A 23767-nucleotide genomic window follows, 5' to 3' on the forward strand; every position below is an offset into this window, starting at 1 on the left:
TGTGTGTATATATATATATATATATATATATATATATATATATATATATATATATATAATATAGAAAATACAGCCTGTCCTATATACTCTATATACTCTGCAGAAGATATTAGATACTGTGTACACCACCTGAAGTGTATTAGAAAGTGTACACCACCAGAAGTGGAGTAGAAACTGTACATAATGTATTAGTTACTGTGTACACTGCTTGCACTGTATTAGCAACTGTACAATAGATACCGAGTACCACACCTGCAACTGTACACCATGGAATGCACTGTACATTGGAAGCAGAGTATATATATATATATATATATATATATATATATATATATATATATATACCGCCTGAAGTGTATTAGAAACAGTACACCGTGGAATGCCCAGTAGATATAAGCTACACTGGATGCAGAGTGAGTATATATATATACAGCCTTATGTAGTGTGGGGCGTGGCCTTAGTCCCCCTGAGCCATGATTGCCCAAATGCACCCTGCCTTTGCCCAATTATGGCTCTCTCAGCAGAGGGAGCTGTGATTGGCCAAAGCATGCATGTCATGTGTATGCTTTGGCCAATTATCATAAAGCAATGCACTGCAATCTCGCAAGGCATTATGGGGCATCCCATGCTTCTCAAATTTTCTGCAAACGCCCCATATGTTCGGTTTGTTTTAGAACAAACGAACACCCGATGTTCCAGTCAAACCTACGTTCGAACAGCTGACTCAGCTGACCTATTCGCACCTATTATTGATTTCAGCTGTTTTCAAAGAAAATAACTGTTTTTTTTATATGTCTGTGTTGTTCAAAGATATCATGTAGAGTTAAACAGAATGCACCAATTTATTTACAACATACTAATAATCAACACACACAAGTGCCAGTTTGGTCAGGAATAATTTACTTTCTGAGGTTGCATAATGGACAAATAATGCTAACCTTGGGCTTCCCATTGTGTACAGCCATGGCACATTTAAGCAACATTGAAAAGGGTGTAATGAATACCTTTACTAGTTCACTTAAGAGTAGAAGAAAAATAAAAACCAGTTTGAATTGAAACAATTATAAACCAATGCTGGCAGATTATGATGAATAGCTGAGTTGGATTGAACTATCAATTTTAATTAATCCTTGCAAAAGTAGATATGACTTTAGCATGTCAGTGTTGTGCCATATTCTGTCCTGATACAGAAGAAGCAAAGCAACTCTGATAAATGTTGCTATATACCGTAAACAGAGGATAATTTAAAAAAGATAGATAGATAGATAGATAGATAGATAGATAGATAGATAGATAGATAGATACTACACTGTTGTGTTATATATACAGTACCTGCATTTTCCTTGCCATCAAAGCTGATAGAAAAACCAAAATCAGTTTCCATGAAGATTCTTGTTGGCCTCTGATAGATGTATATTCCTTCATGTGGACGAACAGGTGGTACTGTTTTCACACCATTAAGCTACAAAGAGAGGAAAGATATCAATATAAAGTAACAATTCTCAAAATCTCTAAATTTAAATGTTTTAACAGTGTTATTATTAACATAAAAAATCTAAATGTTTCCAAAGCCATAATTGTTACTATAAATTATACAAAGACATGCTTTGATGCTTTTATATTTGGTAATTGTGTCTCTGAGTTGTACAAAAATAAATCTTTACAAAATACTAAACAGGGTGTGTGTCAAGTTATAACAGAGCTGACCAAAAAAAGTATTGCAGTGTAACATACAGCTTGTAGCATGTAGTGTGAAGGATCATGTATAAATTAACAAATTCTAAAATAAGGGCAAGACTTTCCTAAGTTGTTGTTTAAGCTTATGATCTCTGTTTTTACAAGCATCTTCCTGTTCTGCCTCGTGACAGTGACACTAGTTTACATTAGCATCTACCCATTCTTCCTCCCCTTGAGGCGATTGCGGGTATTGCCACGGCGATCGAGTACCGCAATCAGACTCACGGAGGTCCCCGGCCGGCGTGCGATGCCACGGCGGCAAATTTAAAGGGATGTACCTCTATGCCCATTTGCCCGTCCCTGCCCTTCTGCCGACGTACATCGGCGTGCGCCGGTCGGGAAGTAGTTAAGATAATGATCCGACGTGGATTAGTCCGTTAGAAGTTGCCTTTAAGTAGTACAGCAATCCTTTTCTATAGTCGGAGCAACTAGTGCTAATTAAGACAGCTCTTATTGAAAAAAAATTATTTCACATGTCACCCAACTTGGAGTCTCACAAGTTGGATCCCAAGCCTTATACTCAGTTGTGACATGACGCTACTTGAAAGACCTCGCTCATTTTTCAAGTTAAAATTTATAAAATAAAATTTGAATGTCTTGAAAAAACATTTGCATACCAAGTTACTTGCAATCCAAAGTTTTAATTTATTAATGTTCCTCACCAAGATGCTCTGTGGATATGCTATTAAATACCCTCCCTTTTGACAGCTAAAACACTCAGCTCAGACTGACAGCTCAGATCCCCATTAATGATCATGAACCAGACTCAGAGTGGTTCCCAATTACAGTATGTGGTAATTATGCCTGTTATGATATAGTGATTATATGCAAGCTGGAGGATTCATCGACAAAGAAAGTCCTAAATTTGCTGATGGCACTGCAGATGTCACTGCAGCCTGAAAGGGTGAAAACAATTACAGTTTGAAAAAAAACAATAATCTAAAAAAAACGAAAACATGTTGTTATTATTTGCATTTTTGCTCATATATCAGACTATAATAAAAAAAAAGTACAGGGTTTTTATTAAAATAGAATGACAAATAAAAGCAATATATTGTGAAAAAATGTATCACTATAATATATGATAATATATTGTTATTTAGGTATGAAAATTAGTCATATAGTTACTTTGTACATTAAAGTTAACTGAGCCCTGCTGATGCTGTTATATTTGGCCAATGCATCAATGACCTTTGGTGAAGAAAGTGTTAAGTCTTTGTAATATGGTTATGTACATGTTAATGTTGTAAGTAAACTCACCAATAGTTTTACACTTACCACTAATATCCTGTTTTGTCTGAATGATATGACATGATTGTAAACTTCAATTCGCAGCTCTTTTAATAAACTGAATTTACTGAGTAAGAACATGGGCTCATTTTTGCCTTCAACGGTAAATGGCTCCATATAGTCAAATATAGAAGAAGAGGTCCGTGTCAACATATAACTACTCTTGCCCTGGAAGTGATGGTTCAGGCCATCAAAGGTACGATAATGTGGGTCACCCCCAATGGTACACCTAGAATAACCTGGAATAAGCATTTAAAGTTAGACAATGCAGCATATAATAAATCTTTTTTAGGAAAATCACAATATGCAAATGTCAATTCACTATGCAGTTTTACTGTATTTACAGCAAACCGCTCAAAATTCTCAGTAAATACCACATAAAGAGGCGTTAAACTCAAATTACTGAAGGAAATAAATAATTAAATGCATGCAGTAATTAAGTAGTGGTCCAGGCATGCAGTATTTGAATGCTGCTGCAAGACTCATCCACCTTACCAACCGTTCAGTCTCCTCAACGCCTGTCTGCCAATCCCTCCACTGGCTTCCACTCACCCAACAAATACAATTCTAAGTACTAACAATAATTTACAAAGTCATCCATAAATCTTCCCCAACTGCATCACTACCCTAGTATCAAAATACCAACCAAGCCATTCTCTTCGGCCCTTCCAAGACCTCATGCTCTTTAGCTCCCTTGTCACCTCATCCCATGCTCACCTCCAGGATTTCTCTAGAGCTTCTCTCATCCTTTGTAACTCCGTACTCCAAAATGTCCAACTGTCCATCTTTAGCCAATCCCTGAAAACCCTTCCTTTTAAAGAAGCCTATCTTTCTTCTAACTAATAAACTGTTTTACTTTCTCCATCAGCTCATCCCCCACAGCTATTATCTTTTTTATCAACTGACCATCTCTCTTAAGGATAGGGCTGCACTGGTCTGATCAAAGGCAGGGTCCAAAAGAAGCCCAAGGTGTAAGTGCCCCTGGAGTGGCAGTCCAGGGATGCCATAAATCTCACTCTGAGTGAGGGTCCCTTTGAATTTACTGGCACCAAGGCAACTGCACTGCCCCCCTTTTTTTTAAACCTGCCTCAAGGCTGAGCCTTTTGGCTTGGACCAGAGGATTTTTTCTATTACTGGCTGGAATTTATATTTGTTTATGTATTTCTTCTGTTTAAAATTGGGTATTAAAAATGAGCACAGCTACAATTTATTTAGTGAAGATTCTCAACCCCTTTAGTAAATCAGTGTGATACAGAACCCAGTTAGTTGATGATATCATGCCCGACCGAATGTCAGTTGAGCAATCTTATGCTGCACACACTCACCTGTTGGTTTACAGTTGTATTTGCCATTTTTGTTTACACTGCATATTCCAAAAGGACAGCTGAATGATTTGCATTTGATTACATTGCCTGCCTTACATTCACATTTCTGAGTGCAGTGAGGTGTAATCCAGGTTTCATCAATCTAAAAGGGAAATGAATATTCTAAGTCAATCATCCAACAATGTTAAACATGTTTAGCAATGAATATGTTATTGTGAGAATATATTTTACAACTTTTTTTTTTTTACAAAGAAATGTTTATATAGGGTGAATCCATGACACTGATGTAACAGAACATTATGTTCTATTGTTTCCACAAATTGTTCTCACAACTTTCCCCCTGGATTTACACATTGCCGTAATATTGTGTGAAAACATTTATAAATAACCTCATATAGGTCTTATAAAGAAACAAAGCAGAAGCTGTTTACCTTACAGACTCTCTGTTTTATTGTTTATGCCTGTGAAGTAAATAAAATTGTGTAACAGATTGCTTGGTCAAATAAGCAATTTTGACCATCTGCAAACTTCCTTGCATCTACTTATCCAGGTAGGAGTTAATGGAGTGGCAAAATGGTACTCTAGGCAGTTGGTTTCTAAGGCACATCTAAGAGACTATGGAGCTTTCTTTGGATTTAAGCCTTGTACACACGATCAGATTTTCCGCCGGGAATTGTGTAATGACAGACTGTTGGCAGAAAATCCGACCATTTGTATGATCCATCAGACAATTGTTGTCAGACTTTCCACTGACAAATGTTGGATGGCAGGCTTATAAATTGTCCACGGACAATGGTCTGTTGTCAGAATTTCCTATCATGTGTACACAAGTCATACAAAAGTCCAAAGTACAAACACACATGCTCAGAATCAATGCTCACCAAACACGGCATTAGCAGAAGGTGCCCAAAGGGTGGCACTCAAGAGCTGAAATTCCTCATAGTACATCATTAGGTTCATGTTTGTTGGCAGACAATTATGTGCCGTTAGTATGCAAGACAAAATCCAGGCACACAGCCTTTTTGGAGATGTTGCGTAGGTTGAGGCGGCAGGATTTGGACAGTGATTGGATGTAGTGCTTAAAAGAGAGTTCAGAGTCCAGGACTACACCTAGAACCTTGGCGTGTGGGTATGAGCTTATAGTTGTGCCATCGATTTTTACAGAGAGATCAGGGAAAGGGGCATATGAAACATATGTGTTTCCTTTCTATCTTTAGCTTTCTGTACTTCCTGAACAGTAAACATGCCATTCCTGGGGGGGGGGGGGGGGGGCAGCCACTTACCAGAAGGCTAGGATTGCTTGGCTTATAGGAACTGAGAGTGCTATAGGTGACACTGCACTAAGCTATATTTCTTATTCACTTGTATAGGGGTGACAATTTGATAAAATTGGTTAATTTGTGCAAAACACAAGATACAATGGAGAGATTTACTAAGGCTGGTGTACACAGAATCTGATGCAGCTGTGTATAGTAACCAATCAGCTTCCAAGTTTTATTGTCAAAGCTTAACTGAAGAAGCTGAAGTTAGATGCTGATTAATTACTAGGCACAGCTGCGCCAGATTCTGCCTACACCAGTTTTAGTAAATTTCCCCCAATGGGTGGTACATAATCATTCCAGGCACTGAAAAAAGTCCCATATATACTGAGTAGGAGTATTTTTGAGTAATTTTGGGGTATTTTACTGAACTGTCCTGGAATTTTAGGGCCTCAAGACATTAGATACTCAGTAGATCAGGATTGATCATTTTTTAAATATACAGTATACACCATTATTTGTGGGCTCTGCAACTTCCACACAGAGTAAATAATATAAACTGATCTGGGTTATTTTTTTACGAAAATAAATCTATCAGAATACATTTTGGACAAAATTTATTTACAAAATTAAACCAAATCTACTCTACAGATGTTTGTTCATGGTCCATACATTTTAAATTACAGTGATTCATTCCTCTGCAGTGAATGTTTATTGAATGTCACATTCATTGTTTTATAAATATGCTTCTTGGAATTTTTACTTGACCAGTAGTTAAATGGGGGGCCCATACATGATCTTACACATGAGGCCATTGGTTCTTGGTGGTGCCATTCCAGACTGAGGTGTAGAGCCCCATTGGCCCTCAGGAAAGTAGGGGTGCACTGGGATGAAAAACTCATCCAGCGAGCAATGAACATTTAAACCGCATCTCACCATAACCGATCCTTGTGTGGATGTATACATGTGAAGGTCTCAGTCAAAGTACTCCTATGATTAAGCCCCAGTGGGCAGGGGAAAACATATCAGGGGGCATGGCCTGAGGAGCAGCATTTACTGAGGCTTTTATATGTTTACATCCATACTAGGATTGGCTATGTTGAGCAGCGGTTTTATGTTTAAATGATCTCATACACCGGCCTTTTGGGGACTCTGCCACTGCTTGTGACTATACTTGCTACTAGTGGCTGCAAACATTTATTTATGGCTGTTGGTTCAACATTTTTATTGGATAGATTTATGACATATATAAATAAAGTGTATTTCATACATTTTGTAGAAAAAAAATGTTTTCAACAATATCTATTATATGAAATAATATTAGAATTATATGGTACTCACATTGTAATAGTTATCATTGGAATCTCTGCATCCACATGACTTAAGTGGAACACACTGGTCACCGCTAAGCACATATCCATCATCACAAACACAACCCTCCAAACATGCAGTTGGCTTATCACAAACATCAGGGGCATATATGTTATTGCAGGTAGATGGACAAAGAGATGCACAGTCTGTGTACTTGCTATGTCTTGGACATGAGAGTGCTGCAAAGAAAAAAGAAATAATTTTGCAAAAATGCATATAAATACATATACATAACATAAAAGAATAAAATCAGGCTATTTGAGTTTTAAACCTTTTTAAAACGTAAAGGTAAATCCACTACTGAGCCCTTGACTGAGGCATTTATTTATGGGCATACATGTACACAATAGTCTCAAGTAGAAAGATCTTAAGCTTGAGCCCACCAAATATATGATTAAATAAGCCTACCAACCTTTATCCATTGCTGAAATATCAGTTTAGGATAGAGTGCCCCTATAATTCTGAAATCATGTCAATGCACTAGTATTTTCTTGCATTTTTTTAAAATTAGTTTTTAAGACATATGGTTTCTATGTTTCCAGTGAACACTTAATAGTTAAACTATACATAAAATAAACTGTTTAGCCCATAGTGATGTGTTAAGCAACCTATTTTAAATAACATAGTGGTGGGGGGTTATAGCCACGTTCAGAGCTGCTGTCTATGTTCCTGTTAGGAAGATGAACTCTCTCTAATTGCCTTGCTCATTATTGTCCCCAGGAATAAAAAAAAAAACTTAGATTTTCCACCAGAACAGGAATGAAGGGGGACATTTCCAATGTAGACATTTATTTTACTATCTAAGAATGGATATCCCTCAAAATGGAAATATATATTCTTTTATATCTAGTTTATTTTACAGGACAGAAAGTGTAGCAAAATCCACATAATGAGACATAGATGGAAAAAAATAACATTTGTAACCCTCTTCTAAGTTATCCAAAAAAAAGTTTAGCTTTGGTTATATTTAAAGGAGATTTAACTAACTGAACTGTGATAAAAACCCTAAATTCTGGAGTAAGATGGATTTGTTATTTTTTGGCCATGCTGCATACTAAACTTTGCCCCTATACGTTTACAGGGTTAGTTCACCTTTACAGTTTTTTTTTTTAAATGTGAACTGACTACTAACCCCATGTGTGGACAGAGGGTGTCTGGGGTTAGTTCACATTTTTTCTGTAAAGGTGAACTAGCACTTTTAAGAAATGTTAACACTTGCAGTACAGTCACACTTTGCAGTAAAATAATTGCTATTTTTTCCACTCTTCTGTCTACCTGCTTATTTTCTTAAGAACTTACGGCAGAAGGATGGACTTCTCCAGGTAACCTTCCCTCCTTGTGTTCTGCAAGCATCTACATAGGCTTGGAATACAGAACACATTGTAGAAATCATGCCATTATATCTGCACATGTCATATACACAAGACTGAATGAAGAGCTGTGGATCAACTAGGTGATGACAAGGTTTGAATGTGTCTGACAAAAGTGCATTGCACTGGCTATCTATAGATGGTCTCTGAGCTGCAGTACATGGTGGGCTAAGATCCAGTCTGTCATCATCCAAGCACCTGCCGAAATAAAATAAAAAGTATTTAGAATACTAAAGAACCATCAAAATAGTATAGGATGTGAGATTTAGGCTGCTTTCACACTGGGGCGGCGCGGCCGACGCTGCTCCCGCCCCAGTGTGAAAGCAGCCTAAAGGTGAGACTACTACTGTTGAATTCATAAAGGTTTGTCCTTATGGCTGCTTTCACACTGGGGCGGTATTCAGGCGTTACAGCGCTAAAAATAGCGCCTGTGTAACGCCTGAAAAAAAACGGCCCCTTTAACTCCAGTGTGAAAGCCAGAGGGCTTTCACACTGGAGCGATGCGCTGGCAGGACGGTGAAAAAAGTCCTGCTAGCCACATCTTTGCAGCAGTGAAGGAGCGGTGTATTCACCGCTCCTAAACCGCTCCTACCCATTGAAATCAATGGGACACCGCGGCAATACCGCCGGCAAAGCGCCGCTGCAGCGGCGCTTTGCGGGCGGGTTTAACCCCTTTTCGGCCGCTAGCGGGGGTTAAAACCACCCCGCTAGCGCCCGCAGACCGCCGCTAAAACGACAGTAAAGCGCCGCTAAAAATAGCGGCACTTTACCGCCGACGTCGCTCCCGCTGCAGTGTGAAAGCAGCCTATCTGATTATTACAATCCATTCCTAATGACATTATTTCAGTTTCCCTTCTCCCCAAAACTCCATGTCAAAGGCAACTAGCTGTACCTGTCAGTGGGGTATACCTTTTAAAATGATATAGGAATTGTTTTCCAGATGTCATTGATGTGGGAGGATAGTAGTTCTCTAAGTGCCCGCTTCATCTGGATTTCTATTAGTTCTCCCATGTTGATTTAATTATTACTTGTGGTCTACAATATGTCGGTGTCCAGCAAACTAACCCCTGTTCCTTTATGTTTTTGTTTTGTATTTACAGTAGTCAAGAGCTGTTTTCTGGCTCTTATTAACAGGGCTAGCACATGTGTTTGAATCCAACCAACCAACCAACCAACCAAATAACTAAATATCATTTAAATATAAGCGTTGTGTGTATTATTCTTTGAATCCTGGAGTGCTTTGTATTTTTAGTCCATATCTGTGCAGTAATCCGGTGTGGAACTTTTTCTCTGTGCAGGAGTTTACTGTATTGAAGGCCATTTACTTCTAATCTCTCTCTCTGACTGGTCTTCTCCCTGCCTCCTCCTGTAGTTTTCTGCACACTGCCTGTATTTGGTGGGGCCTTCTGATGTCACTACTTTTACAGGACAATTACTGTGTTTACAAAGGTATTAGGTGCACACAAAGTGACTTTATATAATAAGTGGCTATTGAGGAATATACAGTATTTAAATAAAAGTTTTTGTGTCTGGCGTTCAGTTCAGAACCTTATCTTCTTAACTCTCAACTCGGTAATCTTGATTTAAAATGTATAATTTAAATTTAATTTGTGGCATTACAATTCAATATCAAGATGATTTTGAGTTATTAAATGAGATGAAATAGAATGGTTTACATTCTTATTTGGACCAAACCTAATTTAAGGTAAAGTGAGAAAGGTTTAAATCCTTCGTCAAGCTTCAATTGTTTACTGTGTCCCATCAAAATAATTATTTTTTTGGGATTTCCTGTCCAATTATCACTATTTTTCTGGGACAGGAAGTGAAGAGATAGCTCCCTAAACTGGACTCAGTCAGCAATAAAAACCTGGGAAAACTTCTAATGCCGCGTATACACGATCAGAATTCTCATCGGAAAAAACTCTGATGGTTTTCCTGTCGGAATTCAGACGGAATTTCACTCAGTCTTGCCTACACACAGACACCAAATTCCGATGGTCAATAACACAGCGGCATACAACACGTTCAACAGCACTATCAAAGGGAAGTTTAATGCTTCCCAGCATGCTTCAAGTTGTTTCCAAGCACGCATCGGAATTTTGAGTGTCAGAATTGCATACACACAATTGAAAAATCCAATAGAAAGGTTTTCCGTCTAAAAAATTAAGAACAGGCTCTCAATCTAAAGACTGTCAGAAATACTGACAGAAAAAAAAACGATGGGCATAAACACAGTTGGATAATCTGATGAAAAGCTCCCATCGGATTGTTTCCATAGAAAATTCCGGCCATGTGTACGCGGCATGACTCTTCCACATTATAAAAAAATAAATAAAAATGTATTAAGTACAATCTACCTTAAGCACATTAAGTAAGGAAAAATATCCCCAGTTGGAAGCAGAAGTCAATAAAACTTGACAGAATGTTTAACCCTTCCCAACTATAACCATTTTTTTCAAAATCAACTCATGTCTTAGAATTCAAATTACTTTGTATCGCTGTCTTCTGTCTTCCAGCTGTTTCCAAATTCAGTTACAGTAGCTGCCTGAAGTAAGTTCGGCATGAGGTATTCATCATCTTTTTGGTTGTTGAAATTTCCACACATACCACACACCTATAGAAAACAATTAAATACAAATCAGCAATGTTCTTATTTTAATAGTGTGATCAGTAGAACTCTATTAGACAGTAACTGTGTTATACTAATATGTGTGTTAATAATGAAAGACAATACAATTTGGTAAACATAGCCACAGTTAATGATCATTTTAATCATATTTATTAATTACAGACATTTATGTAGCACCAAACATTCACAGCAACCCCTGCCCTCAAGGATCTTACAGAGTAAGGTCCCCATCTCACACACAACTGAACTGAGGATCTGAACACTCTAAGGCAGAAGTGCAAACCGCTAAGCCACTAGGCTACCCACTTTTATAACATTTCAGTGATGTTTGTTTAGAGTTATAGATGAACCTAGTTCTGACAATGCAACCAATTGTGTTTTTTCTCAAGCCTTTTGCCGATTGCCTGTCAGATATCTGTGGATATTTTTTTGTTTGTTTGTTTAAATTTAAAACATTCTCCTCTCTGCTGTCCTTTGGTCCCCGTGCCAGTTCGCTATGGCACTTCAGTTGTCAATATTTTTTTTTAACTTCATGTATTCATTCTGTGCTCACCTGTGGATGGGTTTGTATGCTGTCATTCATAATTAAGTCAATTACTCACTCAAGACTTCAGAAGGCCTCACTGAAGTGGAATTAAATACCAATAGTGAACTAATAACTGGAACTCTACATATATTTAAAAATTACTTTCCTTTATCACTTTCACTCTTTCCAAAATCCCCTGGGAAGGAGACCATCATAATATGCAATTTTCACTTTGCTTTATTGAAATGTGGTAGGATATATAATCCTAATCTGTTTTTTATCCAATTACCCATCTTGTATAATTGATGTGATGGGGTAGCAAACTTAAGAAAAAAAAAAACTTATTTATTTGAGTGTGCAATCAGTATTAGACACTTCAAACAATATTACTGGTTCTCTGGTGACAGTTTTTTCTTGCTGACATAAATTGGTTGTGGTGTATTGCAGGCTATTGAGAAGAGGTTGCGCTCTACATGTTCTATATGTCATATATGCTCTACTGTGAAGTATGATTAATGGAGAATGTATTATTGACTATTGTTCAAAAATATATTTCTACATGTGCACAAATGTAAAGGACAAAAACAAAAATGCATTGACCACTGACCTTTCCAAAGTATGATGTAGGAAGCACGACCTCCAAGTGGTGATTACCATCAAACTTTACTATCATTCCAAAGTCAGTGGTTACCACAATATACAGGCCCACAGTGGCAATAGAGACCCCTGCCGATTGTCCAGACCACGGTGTATATATGAGTGTATCCCCCACCTAATAATAAAGAAAACAGGTGACAGATAATGATACCACAGAACTTCTTGCACTGAATTCATATGCAACTAATTTAGTCAACCTTTAAGGCCAACTTGCAAAGGGCTTTCTTCATACTGCAGTAGCTGCAAGCAGTGTAAACAGCATGACACCTACTGTATGCATATACGCTATGAAACTTACAACAACAAAAAAATGGGGGAAAATTTAGGCTATATGACAATCATGTGGTATTTTATTAATTCACCTTGTATTTAGTCTTACCAAAGTTCTCCTATCCTTCTGCAGTGTAATATGGATGCCATAAACGTCAATATAAACTTCTTTGAGATATGTTGCAGCTCGTAGTCCTCGGTCCTCTGTTTTTCCTTTGATAGTGAAAGGGATGATGCTTCTCTTGTCACAGACATCCACCAGAATGTAAGTACATGTTCCCATAAAAGTGTGCATGACCTTATCAAATGTGTAGAAGTGGGGATCTCCATAAACATGACAAGTAGCAATTCCTACAGTAAAAACAATATGGGGTATTTATAAACAACATGGTCAACAATTCACCTGACATTTGTTGAAAAATCTTCTTTGGGCAACATTCATCCTAATACTTATTAATCAGATTATTTTTATTTTACATGCAAACAACATTATAACAATACAAACAAATTATCCAAACAAAATCACATAAACAGACACTACATAACAGGAAAAAAAAATATTAAGATGGTCACCTACAGCCCAATATCTGATATTACAGTATACATAATACAGATTGGTCTATACCAATGCCAGGGACTCAAGCCACTTTGACCAGATAGCATCAAACTTATTCATGAAGTTCCACCGGACAATCTGGCCGTGTGTGGGCTCCGGCGGGCTTTTTTTTACCCAAAAGTCCAGCGGACTTAGAAAGTAGTTTTGACTCAAAACTCGCAGTCTGGTAGACAATATGGCCATGTGTGTGCTAGTCCGCCGTACTTTTTAAATGAACGGACTTTTCCCTAACACAGAAAAGTCTGATCATTTTGAACGCGGCTCCAGATAGCCGGGACTAATGAAGGAAGTCAATGTCGCCACCTTCGGCGGCGAGATTGACACGTCGCTGGCCCTGTCACCTGGTATGGACTTAAAGGGGAAGCCGTACGCTGACAAAACAGCGTGAGGGTCCCCCCCCAGGTCCATATCAGACCCTTATCCGAGCACGCAACCCGCATGGTCAGGAAAGGGGATGGGGATTGCCCTCAAAATGGGGGGGTGCTTTGTGGAAGGGGGGCCGAGCAGCCCCCCACCCCAAAGCACCTTGTCCCCATGTTGATGAGGACAAGGGCCTCTTCCCGACAACCGTTGGTTGTCATGGTCTGCGGTGACCGCTGCTCTCCTCCTCTCCTCCTGTCTGACATCAGTGGGGGATTCTCAGCCTCTCCTGCTGTAGTTCTCAGATTGAGGGAGGAGAGCAGTGGGCAGCCACGTGAATGCCGAGTGGCACTCTGAAAAAGGGTATGAAGTTACATGTTTTTTTATAAAGCACATGCAACGGGGCACATAACTTAATCTGACACAGGGGATTCTAGGAATAAGACAAAGTAACTTTACAAATACTTAAATGCTTAATATTTAAAGTAGCTTTACAAATACTTAAATGCTTAACTGCTCTCTGCATTAAATTGTTATCACTTAGCTTGCCTTTTGATAATTGATTCTTCTTTCCAACCCTGTGTTTATTGTGATACTTTATTATTTAATCTCTGACAGAATGTATGTAGGTACTGTAAAACACCAATCCCACACAATCCCAAGATCCCATCTGACACGCTCTCTCTCTCTGTCTACCTCTTTTTCTCTGCTTTCACTATATATATTAGATAATAGAATACAAACCAGAGGATTGACAGCCTAGCACTCCATCCTCCACCTTGCATTGATCTTGTAATCCACATTGCCATGCTGTGCATGTGATGGTGTTATTGCTATTGCATGTACAGCGCTGTGTGCAGTTTTCATATGTGAACCAACTTTCACCAAGCTGAAAGCAGAAAGAAAGAAAGTGATTATTAAAAAAAAAAAAAAAAAAAAAAAAAAAAAAATGTTCTTTTCCATTTTGTTAACAGAAACACTGCAGTTTGTCTAACAGATATGCCAAATTCTGTCAATTAAAAAAATTGTTCTCAGAAAACGTTGCTTTTGTTTTTCTGAAACCTTATTGTTACTTTTTTTTTTTGACAATGCAAAACTTATCATCAGTTCTTCAGTTACATTCTAACAATTTGAAGGTATGATTGATTTTTAATCTTAAGTAGTGGGTAAAGGAAAATGCAGGCTCACATGTAATAAGGACGTCAGCAAGGCATATCATGATGGTAAGAAGAAGATACTCGTTAGTTTATTTTGAAAGGATGAAAATGAAATATTACAAAATTTCAGAGAGTTTCACTTCCTTTTACAGGGATTCCATTACCTATTTGTTTGCCTTCCTACATCTAATTGCTGCCAATTAGCAGTCAGCTAATGTAGAAAAGTAAATTATAGCTATAGAGGTGAATCTAATGTCAATGATGCATGTTATATCTAGCCTTATAAACAAAGGCATAGCTTGAAGCTTGTGGGCCCCAATGCAAAAGTTGACCTGCCCCCCCCCCCCCTCACCCACTACTTCCAACGTGTGTGTGCAGATACATCCACAGCATGCCAAGATGCTCAAAGTGGATTAAGAGTTTTGAGTTGCCAGAGTTCCTCCTTACATCAGAGGACAGGGATTACCACTGGAGAATCAGAGGACAGGGACCCCTGGCACATCACTTGGCAGAGCTCCTTTCCCAACCCAGCACTGTATACAGCTCCCCCCCCCACACTACACAGGGCTGAAATCACATTCCTTTACACACAGTCTGTCAGCCTCCACAGGGTGTATCTGGCTTTTATGTTTCCCTTCTGACCTGTGAAATTCTCTGGTCGGGATGGCAGTGTAGTTGCAGGAGGCAGATACATCCTGAGCAGATCATGGCTAACTGGCTGTGTTTTAAAGGAATGTGATTTCAGCCCTGCAGAGGAGGAACAGTATAGAGTGCTGTAATGGGAAAAAAGCTCAGCAGCAGGCATAGCATGCAGAATGGAGGGGTGGTCAGGGGGCTTTTGGGGGGCAACTTAAATCTGGGAGGGCAAAGCCATGTGAAACAAAATCTGGAGCCTGCAGCCTTTCAGGGGCCCCTTGAGGAGGTGTTAAAGGATTTGTTTTAGCAATTTCTGAAGGTTTCTCTGTCAGTGTTGGCAGGTGTTGGGGGAAGGTCACCTCCCGGAGGTGTGTCTTTTCCCCAGTTGTCAGGGAAGTGGGGTAAGTAGACATCCCCGAATGGGGGGTACAGAAAATCCCAGCTGGTGACTAGGAGACACTGAGCAGCGTCATACCTAACCAGTGACATCAGTCCCATTGCGGCTACAGGATAGCACTCTCCTTCTCTTGCCTTGCTAAACTTGGTTACCATTCCATATTGCCAGCACACAGCACAGACACTTCCCCTTCCTGGGCTGTTCTCACTTTGTGCTCCTCTCCATTCAGGAAATGGCTCACAGCTTCTCCCCAGCCAATGAGAACAGAGGGTTGTGGACTGTGGAAGGCAAAGTAGAAGCCCAGTACTGGAGCGTGGCTGTGGGGCCCTAGGGCAGATCGGAGTTGGATTTTGTGGAGGATATGATAATATGACAAGGAGGCTGCAGAGGCCCCCTGGAGCTAGGGACGGGGTTACGATTGTGACCCCTGCAACCCCTTATGCTACGTCCATGCTTATAAACACAAGCCACAGTGGTGACTGTTTTGTATATGACTTAACATTTTTCCAGGGATTGAGTGACTAATCAATAATTACCTTTGTGCCTTATCGATAATTACTTTTACACTAAGCTAAAACATAAACATGAAACACTATTACTTATACTTAACATTAAGTTCTGCTGTTTCGACTCAATGATAATATGGGCTAAGAAGCCTAGCAGCTGAACTTGAGTTTGCTGTTATTTTTTCTTATATATTTATACTGTAATAAGTTATAGGCCAGAAAACTATAGAAACAGCTTTTCTAAAATGGGAACAAAATTGGCAATTTTTTCCAAACATTAAACATTTTTTGAAATGGAACACACTGTTGTAAAAAAGTGTCTAAGTTGTCTTGTAAGATGTACAAGAGTGTTATATAAAGGGTTGAAAAATACTTTACCTGGTAAGAGTTGTTATGTTCATCAGTGCAGCCACATTCACTTTGTGGGACACATTTGTCTCCACTGAGGACATAGCTGTCATTACAGAAACAGCCTTCTACTGAATCAGACTTGCATGGTGCTACCGCAAAACTGTTGAAGCAAGTGGATGGACATGTGGTACCACAACTCTTATAATAACTCCTTGCAGGACATGAAACAGCTGAAAGTTTAAAAATGACTTGTGAGATATTTACACTTTAGCAAAAAACAATGCAACATTCATATTTAAGGACTTGATTTATGATATATATAATGTACAGTATCTCACAAAAGTGAGTACACCCCTCACATTTTTGTAAATAATTTATTCTATCTTTTCATGTGACAATACTGAAGAAATTACACTTTGCTACAATGTAAAGTAGTGAGTGTACAGCTTGTATAACAGTGTCAATTTGCTGCCCCCTCAAAATAACTCAACACACAGCCATTAATGTCTAAACTGCTGGCAACAAAAGTGAGTACACCCGTAAGTGAAAATATCCAAATTGGGCCCATTTTTCCTCCTTGGCGTTATGTGACTTTTTAGTATTACAAGGACTCAGGTGTGAACAGGGAGCAAGTATGTTAAATTTGGTGTTATCACTCTCGCTCTCTCATACTGGTCACTGGAAGTTCAGCATGGCACCTTATGGCAAAGAACTCTCTGAAGATCTGAAAAAAGAATTGTTGCTTTACATAAAGATGGCCTAGGCTATAAGAAGATTGCCAAGACCCTGAAACTACCCTGAAACTAAGCTGCAGCACGGTTGCCAAGACCATACAGAGGTTCAGCGGGACAGGTTCCACTCAGAATAGGCCTCGCCATGGTCGACCAAAGAAGTTGAGTGCACATGCTCAGCGTCATATCCAGAGGTTGTCTTTGTGAAATAGACTTTTGAGTGCTGCCAGCATTGCTGCAAAGGTTGAAGGGGTTGGGGATCAGACCATATGTTGCACACTGCATTAAATTGGTCTGCATGGCTGTCATCACAGAAGTAAGCCTCTTCTAAAGACGATTCACAAGAAAGCCCGCAAACAGTTTGCTGAAGACAAGCAGACTAAGGACATGGATTACTGGAACCATGTCCTGTGCTCTGATGAGACCAAGATAAACATATTTGGTTCAGTTGGTGTCAAGCGTTTGTAGTGGCAACCAGTTGAGTAGTACAAAGACAAGTGTGTCTTGCCTACAGTCAAGCATGGTGGTGTCATGGTCTGGGGCTGCATGAGTGTTGCTGGCACTGGGGAGCTACAATTCAATGAGGGAACCATGAATACCAACATGTACTGTGACATACTGAAGCAGCTCATGATCCCCTCCCTTTGGAGACTGGGCTGCAGGGCAGCATTCCATCATAACAACCCCAAACACACCTCCAAGATGACCACTGCCTTGCTAAAGAAACTGAGGGTAAGAGTGTTGGACTGGCCAAGCATGTCTCCAGATTTTTATGTTTTGCACCAATGTCACAACACATTATATGCAATGTCTTCCTTCTGATCTAAAACAAAAAAGCATAAGCTTATTTCCACAAAGTCTTTCCATTATGTCCTGAAAATTTAAAATGTATACATAACTACAGGCAAAGAAGCCAATGTAATGGAGTGATAAGAGCTAAGTAGCACAAGAAAGACATCACAAATCAAAGATATACTGTATACAGCAATCCAATCTTTTCCAGATAACATTGTCCTACATGTACAGTACTTCAGGTGTCTATGTTGGGATGTTTTGAACTAGATTTGAGAAGGAAGGATTTTTGGGAGAGATGAATGTGATTTTTGCTACGGGGCATGATAATTGTGGGCTTTAAAGCTTATTTATATATACCTACATGAAAACATTCATTATTTTGCAGGTTATGTACAGTGCAAAGCATTACTTACGACAGAAAGTGTCTGATCTCCATTCTACACACACTCCGGCATCTGAGCAATGTTGGGCATATGCCTGTACAGCATAGCAGAGGGAAGTTGACTCGCCCTTAGTAAAGCACATATCCAGCAAACAATTCTCAAAGAAGTTATCAGGATTTACTAGAGCGTGACAGTCCTTGAAGATACCTAAAGGAAAAAAGTGTCCATGTCTGTTAGTTTTCTTTCATCACTATTCAAAAATCAACATTATAACTCCAGAATTTTAAATCTGAACTTCAGGCAGATATAAAAGACACAAATGCAGCTCTGTAACCATGAAGGCATCATTAAATATATTTTTCAATGCGGGTATTATACAAATTTTGGCATGGCGTCAGACTTTTGTAGTCTACTGTACAGAAAAGCTTTGACAGGAGGAGGAAGAAGCAGCACAAGGAGAGAGAACAGAGGGATAGTTAGTCAAGCTCATGATTGTGCTACTTTTGGCTTTAACTGATTCCTGACCAGCTGCCGCAGTTTTACTGCAACAGAATGGCACAGGTGGGCCGTGATGATCGGATTTGTTTCAGAACTGCTGATTGGTTCTGATGAATGAAATGCTTCCCCTGTCGGTAAGTGTAAACACAGGCAGGGGAAGTGATGTCACCTCCCTCTCTAGAATTGTTTTGCGTTCCAGAGAGAGGAGAGGGAACATCCAAATGTGAGTTGCACCAACACTACACTGACACTGTACACATAGGCACACATTTAAAACCCCCATCACCCTAGAACCCCCCCCCCCCCCCAGTTAACCCCTGTCACCATGTAACCCAGTGCAGTGATCATATTTTTCTTTGATCACTGTACTTGTGTCATTTGTGACACTAATCAGCGTTAGGGTACTTATTAGTAGGCCCAGATAGGTCTAGGGACCCCCCTAAACCCCCCTAAAAAAAGTTTGAACCCCTTGATCACCCCCTGTCACCAGTGATCACTGTATTAGTGTCACGGGTGAAGCTGGTTAGTTATTTTTTACAAGGTCAGGACACCCGCCGTCCACTACCTAATAAAAGTTTTAACCCCCTGATCACTCGGCGGGTATAATCAGTTAGGTCTTAGCATCAGTTAGGGTCTGCATCACCCCAGGCAGCATCAGATTAGTGCCAATAGCGCTAACACCCACGCATGCACCATACACCTCCCTTAGTAGTATAGTGTCTGAATGGATCAATATCTTTGATCTGATCAGAACTATATTAGCGTCCCCAATAGTTAAGGGGTTCCCAAAAGTGCAGTGTTATCAGGATCAGATACCTGCTAGCACCTGCGTTTTACCCCTCTGCCCAGTCCAGTCCACTCAAGTACAGAATCAATCGATCACTGTCACTGACAAAACACTAAACACATAACTGCAGCATTTGCAGAGTCAGGCCTGATCCCTGTGAATGCTAACAGGTTTTTGGTAGCATTTGAAGCAGTCGCTGACAGTCAGGTGCTCTTTTTTCCTGTGAGTCTCACTAGTTGTACCAGTAAATTTAGAGGCCAAAATGTCCAATCGAAGCTACGCTAGTGAAGAGGCTAGTGAAGAGGTTTCTGAGCATGACAGATGAGAGTGAAGAGGAACTCACCCATCTGTCAGATTCAGGCTCAGAAAATGAACCGATAGACAGCTATGATGACGGAGTAGTGGTACCTGCCAAGGTCAGGCATACCTGACCTCATTCTTCTGCTGTTGTTGAGGTGCAAGAACTGCAGGGCTCTAGTATGGAGTAGAGAAACAGTACTAGTGCCACTCATTCTTCTGGTGAAATGGCAAGCACCAACGGCCTAGTACATTCTGGTCGTACATCCAGTACTGCAGTAACACTTGGTGACGTGGCAAGTCCCATAAGTGCAGTTCAAGCTGGTGAGGTGGCTAGCACAACTAGTGTCCCACATCCACCAAGAAGACAAAGACAGGCCCATTGAGCCCATAATGCCCTTCCTGCTGCATTTGCCAATCCGAATTGGGAGCCAACCACTTCTGCAGCACCCGTACTTCCCCTATGCACCGGCCAAACCAGAATTCAGGTGGAAACAGTTGATTGTACATCACTTGATTTTTATTTGCTATTTTTCACAGAAGATCTCTGTAGATCTATTGTGGACCAAAGCAATTTGTATGCTGGTCAATTGATCCCCAGCTGACCCTTGCCAGAGATTGGGGACCTATTACATTCTCAGAATTTAAGACCTTTGCTCATGCGCAAAGGGGAACGCAAGCGTCGGTCTGGTGTCATATCTAAACAGAAATTGCACCATGCATGTGAGGTATCACCGCGAAGGTCAGATCGAGGGCAGTAATTTTAGCAGTCATTTGTGAGCAATTTTAAAGCATTTCGTGTTTGGTATCCATGTACTCGCCATAAAATCATATTGTTTATTTCATCAAACATTTGGGCAATATAGTGTGATTTAGTGCATTAAAATAAAAAAATTGCAACACCCATCATTTTAATCTGTAGGGGATTTTCTTTAAAAACTATTTATATAATGTTTGGGGTTCAATGTAATTTTCTAGCAATTTTTTTTTTCATGTAAACAAAAAGTGGCAGAAAGGGCTTTGTGGTTAGAAGAGGGTGATGCGTGACATAAGCTTCTAATGTTTTGCATAAAATGCCAGGACAATTCAAACCCCCCCCCCAAATGACCCCTTTTTGGAAAGTAGACACCCCAAGCTATTTGCTGATAGGCATGTTGTGTCCATGGAATATTTTATATTTTGACACAAGTTTTGGGAAAATTACAAACTTTTTCTTTTTTTTACACAAAGTTGTCACTAAATGATATGTTGTTCAAACATGGCGTGGTTATATGTGGAATTACACCCCAAAATTCATTCTTATGCTTTTTCTGAGTATGGGGATACCACATGTGTGAGACTTTTTGGGAGCCTGGCCGCATACAGGACCCCAAAAACTAAGCACCGCCTTCAGGCTTTCTAAAGGCGTAAAATTGTGATTTTACTCCTCACTACCTATCACAGTTACGGAGACCCTGAAATGTCCAGATGGCACAAAACCCCCCAAATTACCCAATTTTGGAAAGTAGACACCCCAAGGTATTTGCTAAGAGGCATGGTATCATATAGTAGATATGTATCATATAGTAACAAGTTTCCAGAAACTTGTTGCAAAATATAAAATATTTCATGGACTCAACATGCCTCGCAGCAAAAAGCTTGGGGTGTCTACTTTCCGAAATGGGGTCATGCGGGGGGTTTATGTGCGATCTTGGCATTTTATGGCCTTCGAAAATTGTGGTAGTGAGGAGTGAAATCAAACATTTATGCCCTTAGAAATCCTGAAGGCGTTGCTTGGTTTTTGGGGTCCTGTACACGGCTAGGCTCCCAAAAAGTATCCCCATATTCAGGAGAAGCAGCAGAATGTATTTTGGGGTGTAATTCTATGTATAACCATGGCATGTGCAAGCAATATATCACTTTGTGTAATCATTTTTATTTATTTTTTGTCATTTTTCAATCACTTGTGACAAAAAAAGAATATTCAATTGGCTCAACATGCCTCTCAGCAATTTCCTTGGGGTGTCTACTTTCCAAAATGGGGGGGAGGTGGCGGGTTGTACTGCCTTGCCATTTTAGCACCTCAAATGAGAGTCATAAACGAAAAGCTGCGTAAATGCCAAAAAAAGTACCCTAGTTTGTAGCTGGTATAATTTTTGCGCGAACCAATAAATATATGCTTAGGCCCCTTTCACACTGGGGCACTTTGCAGGTGCTACAGCGCTAAAAATAGCACCTGAAAGAGCCGCTCCTCACACTCCAGTGTGAAAGCCCGAGGGCTTTTACGCTTTTACATTGGAGCTGTGCGCTGGCAGGACGGTTAAAAAAAGTCCTCCTAGCAGCATCTTTGGAGCGGTGAAGAAGTGGTGTGTATATTGCTCCTTCACCGCTCCTGCCTATTGAAATGAATGGGACATTGCAGCTATACCGCCACTAAAACGACGGCGGCGCTATTTTTAGGCCACATGGCCCCAGTGTGAAGGGGGCCTTATTGACATTTTTTACCAAAGACATATAGCTGAATAAATTTTGGCCTAAATGTATGACTAAAATTGAGTTTATTGGATTTTTTGTGTAACAAAAAGTAGAAAATATAATTTTTTTTCACATTTTGGTCTTTTTCCATTTACATCGCAAAAAATTAAAATCACAGAGGCATTCAAATACCATCAAAAGAAAGCTCTATTTGTGGAAAAAAAAGGACTCAAACTTTGTTGGGATACAGCATTGCACGACCGCACAATTACCAGTTAAAGCGGCGCAGCACCAAATTGTAAAAAGGGTGGGGTCGGGGAGAAGACCTGTACGTGAAAGTCTCCTCCCATGCTAGATAGCATGCGCTGTGTGGCACTGTGTGGAATATTTCCAGACTGGATGAACAAAAATACTAATTCTTTTAACAGTTTGAACAGCTTTCATCTATGTGTCTCATGTATTTATTTGGCTATTTGTTTGGAGCTAAGCTTTAAGCAATGTGTATGTTACCTGATGCATCAGTTATAATGCCACAAGATGTAGTCTTGCTGTACTCCTGCTGGTCACTTGAACTACAAGTCTCCAGTTCTTCACTTCCACACCTTTAAGAAACAGCAATTAGTAGTGAAAGTGCAAGTATATTCAATAAACAGAAATACAAACATACTGTATTGCAATGGAACTACTAGTACTGAATGATGCTATATACCAGGGATATGCAATTAGCGGGCTCCAGCTGTTGCAAAATTACAATTCCCATCATGCTTTTGCCTCTGGGTGTCATGCTAGTGGCTGTCAGAGTCTTGTGTTGCCTCATGGGACTTCTGCAACAGCTGGAGGTCCACTAATTGCATATCCTTGCTATATACTATTAATCTTGGGATATTATTCACCATTCGTGATGACCCCTTGGCATTAGAAATCGACTACATTTTAAAAAATCAAAATGTATTGCATACTTTATACATATGTATTGTATTTTTTTTACAGCTTTACTTCAATTTACTAAAAATGGACTGCAGTGTTTTCTGCGTGTTTGAAACTCTCTGCATTTGTTTTTATTCAGTTTGCTTTTTAAAGAGTTTAAATAAATGAAACAATACTTGTAAAAAATTCACGGAAGCATGAATGAATGCACAAAATGTGGGAAATCATCGCACCTATAGTCTATGTAATGTGATACATGAAAGTGTTGGAACTATGTGAGCAAATGTACATTTTAACACTTACAATTCACCATCTTTTGAAACTATCCAGCTGTCTCCCAATTCTCTGGAATCAATGGCAATGTTGCCATCTGGCTTCATTAGATCATCTAGTGATATGCCATTGTAGTTCCCTGAATGACAGTACAATGATTATTTA

The 23767-nt window shown here is 39.6% G+C and overlaps 1 protein-coding gene across 31 annotated transcripts in view; it reads right to left on the reverse strand.

Annotated features, from left to right (window-relative positions):
• LOC143988164 (IgGFc-binding protein-like) overlaps positions 1–23767 on the reverse strand; it is a 210093-nt gene that overhangs the window by 21463 nt on the left and 164863 nt on the right. For all 31 annotated transcript variants that reach the window (XM_077487525.1, XM_077487520.1, XM_077487524.1 and 28 more), the window contains 13 exons: positions 23633–23741; positions 22913–23004; positions 18397–18573; positions 16485–16687; positions 14155–14299; positions 12544–12785; positions 12115–12279; positions 10842–10966; positions 8282–8550; positions 6953–7161; positions 4353–4494; positions 3016–3266; positions 1333–1462 (listed from right to left, as the gene is read on the reverse strand). In XM_077487525.1, coding sequence (XP_077343651.1) covers positions 1333–1462; positions 3016–3266; positions 4353–4494; positions 6953–7161; positions 8282–8550; positions 10842–10966; positions 12115–12279; positions 12544–12785; positions 14155–14299; positions 16485–16687; positions 18397–18573; positions 22913–23004; positions 23633–23741 — 2259 coding nt within the window. The remainder of the gene's footprint in view (positions 1–1332; positions 1463–3015; positions 3267–4352; positions 4495–6952; positions 7162–8281; positions 8551–10841; positions 10967–12114; positions 12280–12543; positions 12786–14154; positions 14300–16484; positions 16688–18396; positions 18574–22912; positions 23005–23632; positions 23742–23767) is intronic.

The sequence above is a fragment of the Lithobates pipiens genome, unplaced genomic scaffold (genome assembly GCF_037356315.1).
Source record: "Lithobates pipiens isolate NorthernLeopardFrog02 unplaced genomic scaffold, aLitPip1_a1.2 Scaffold_18, whole genome shotgun sequence".
NCBI classification, from domain to species: Eukaryota; Metazoa; Chordata; class Amphibia; order Anura; family Ranidae; genus Lithobates; species Lithobates pipiens.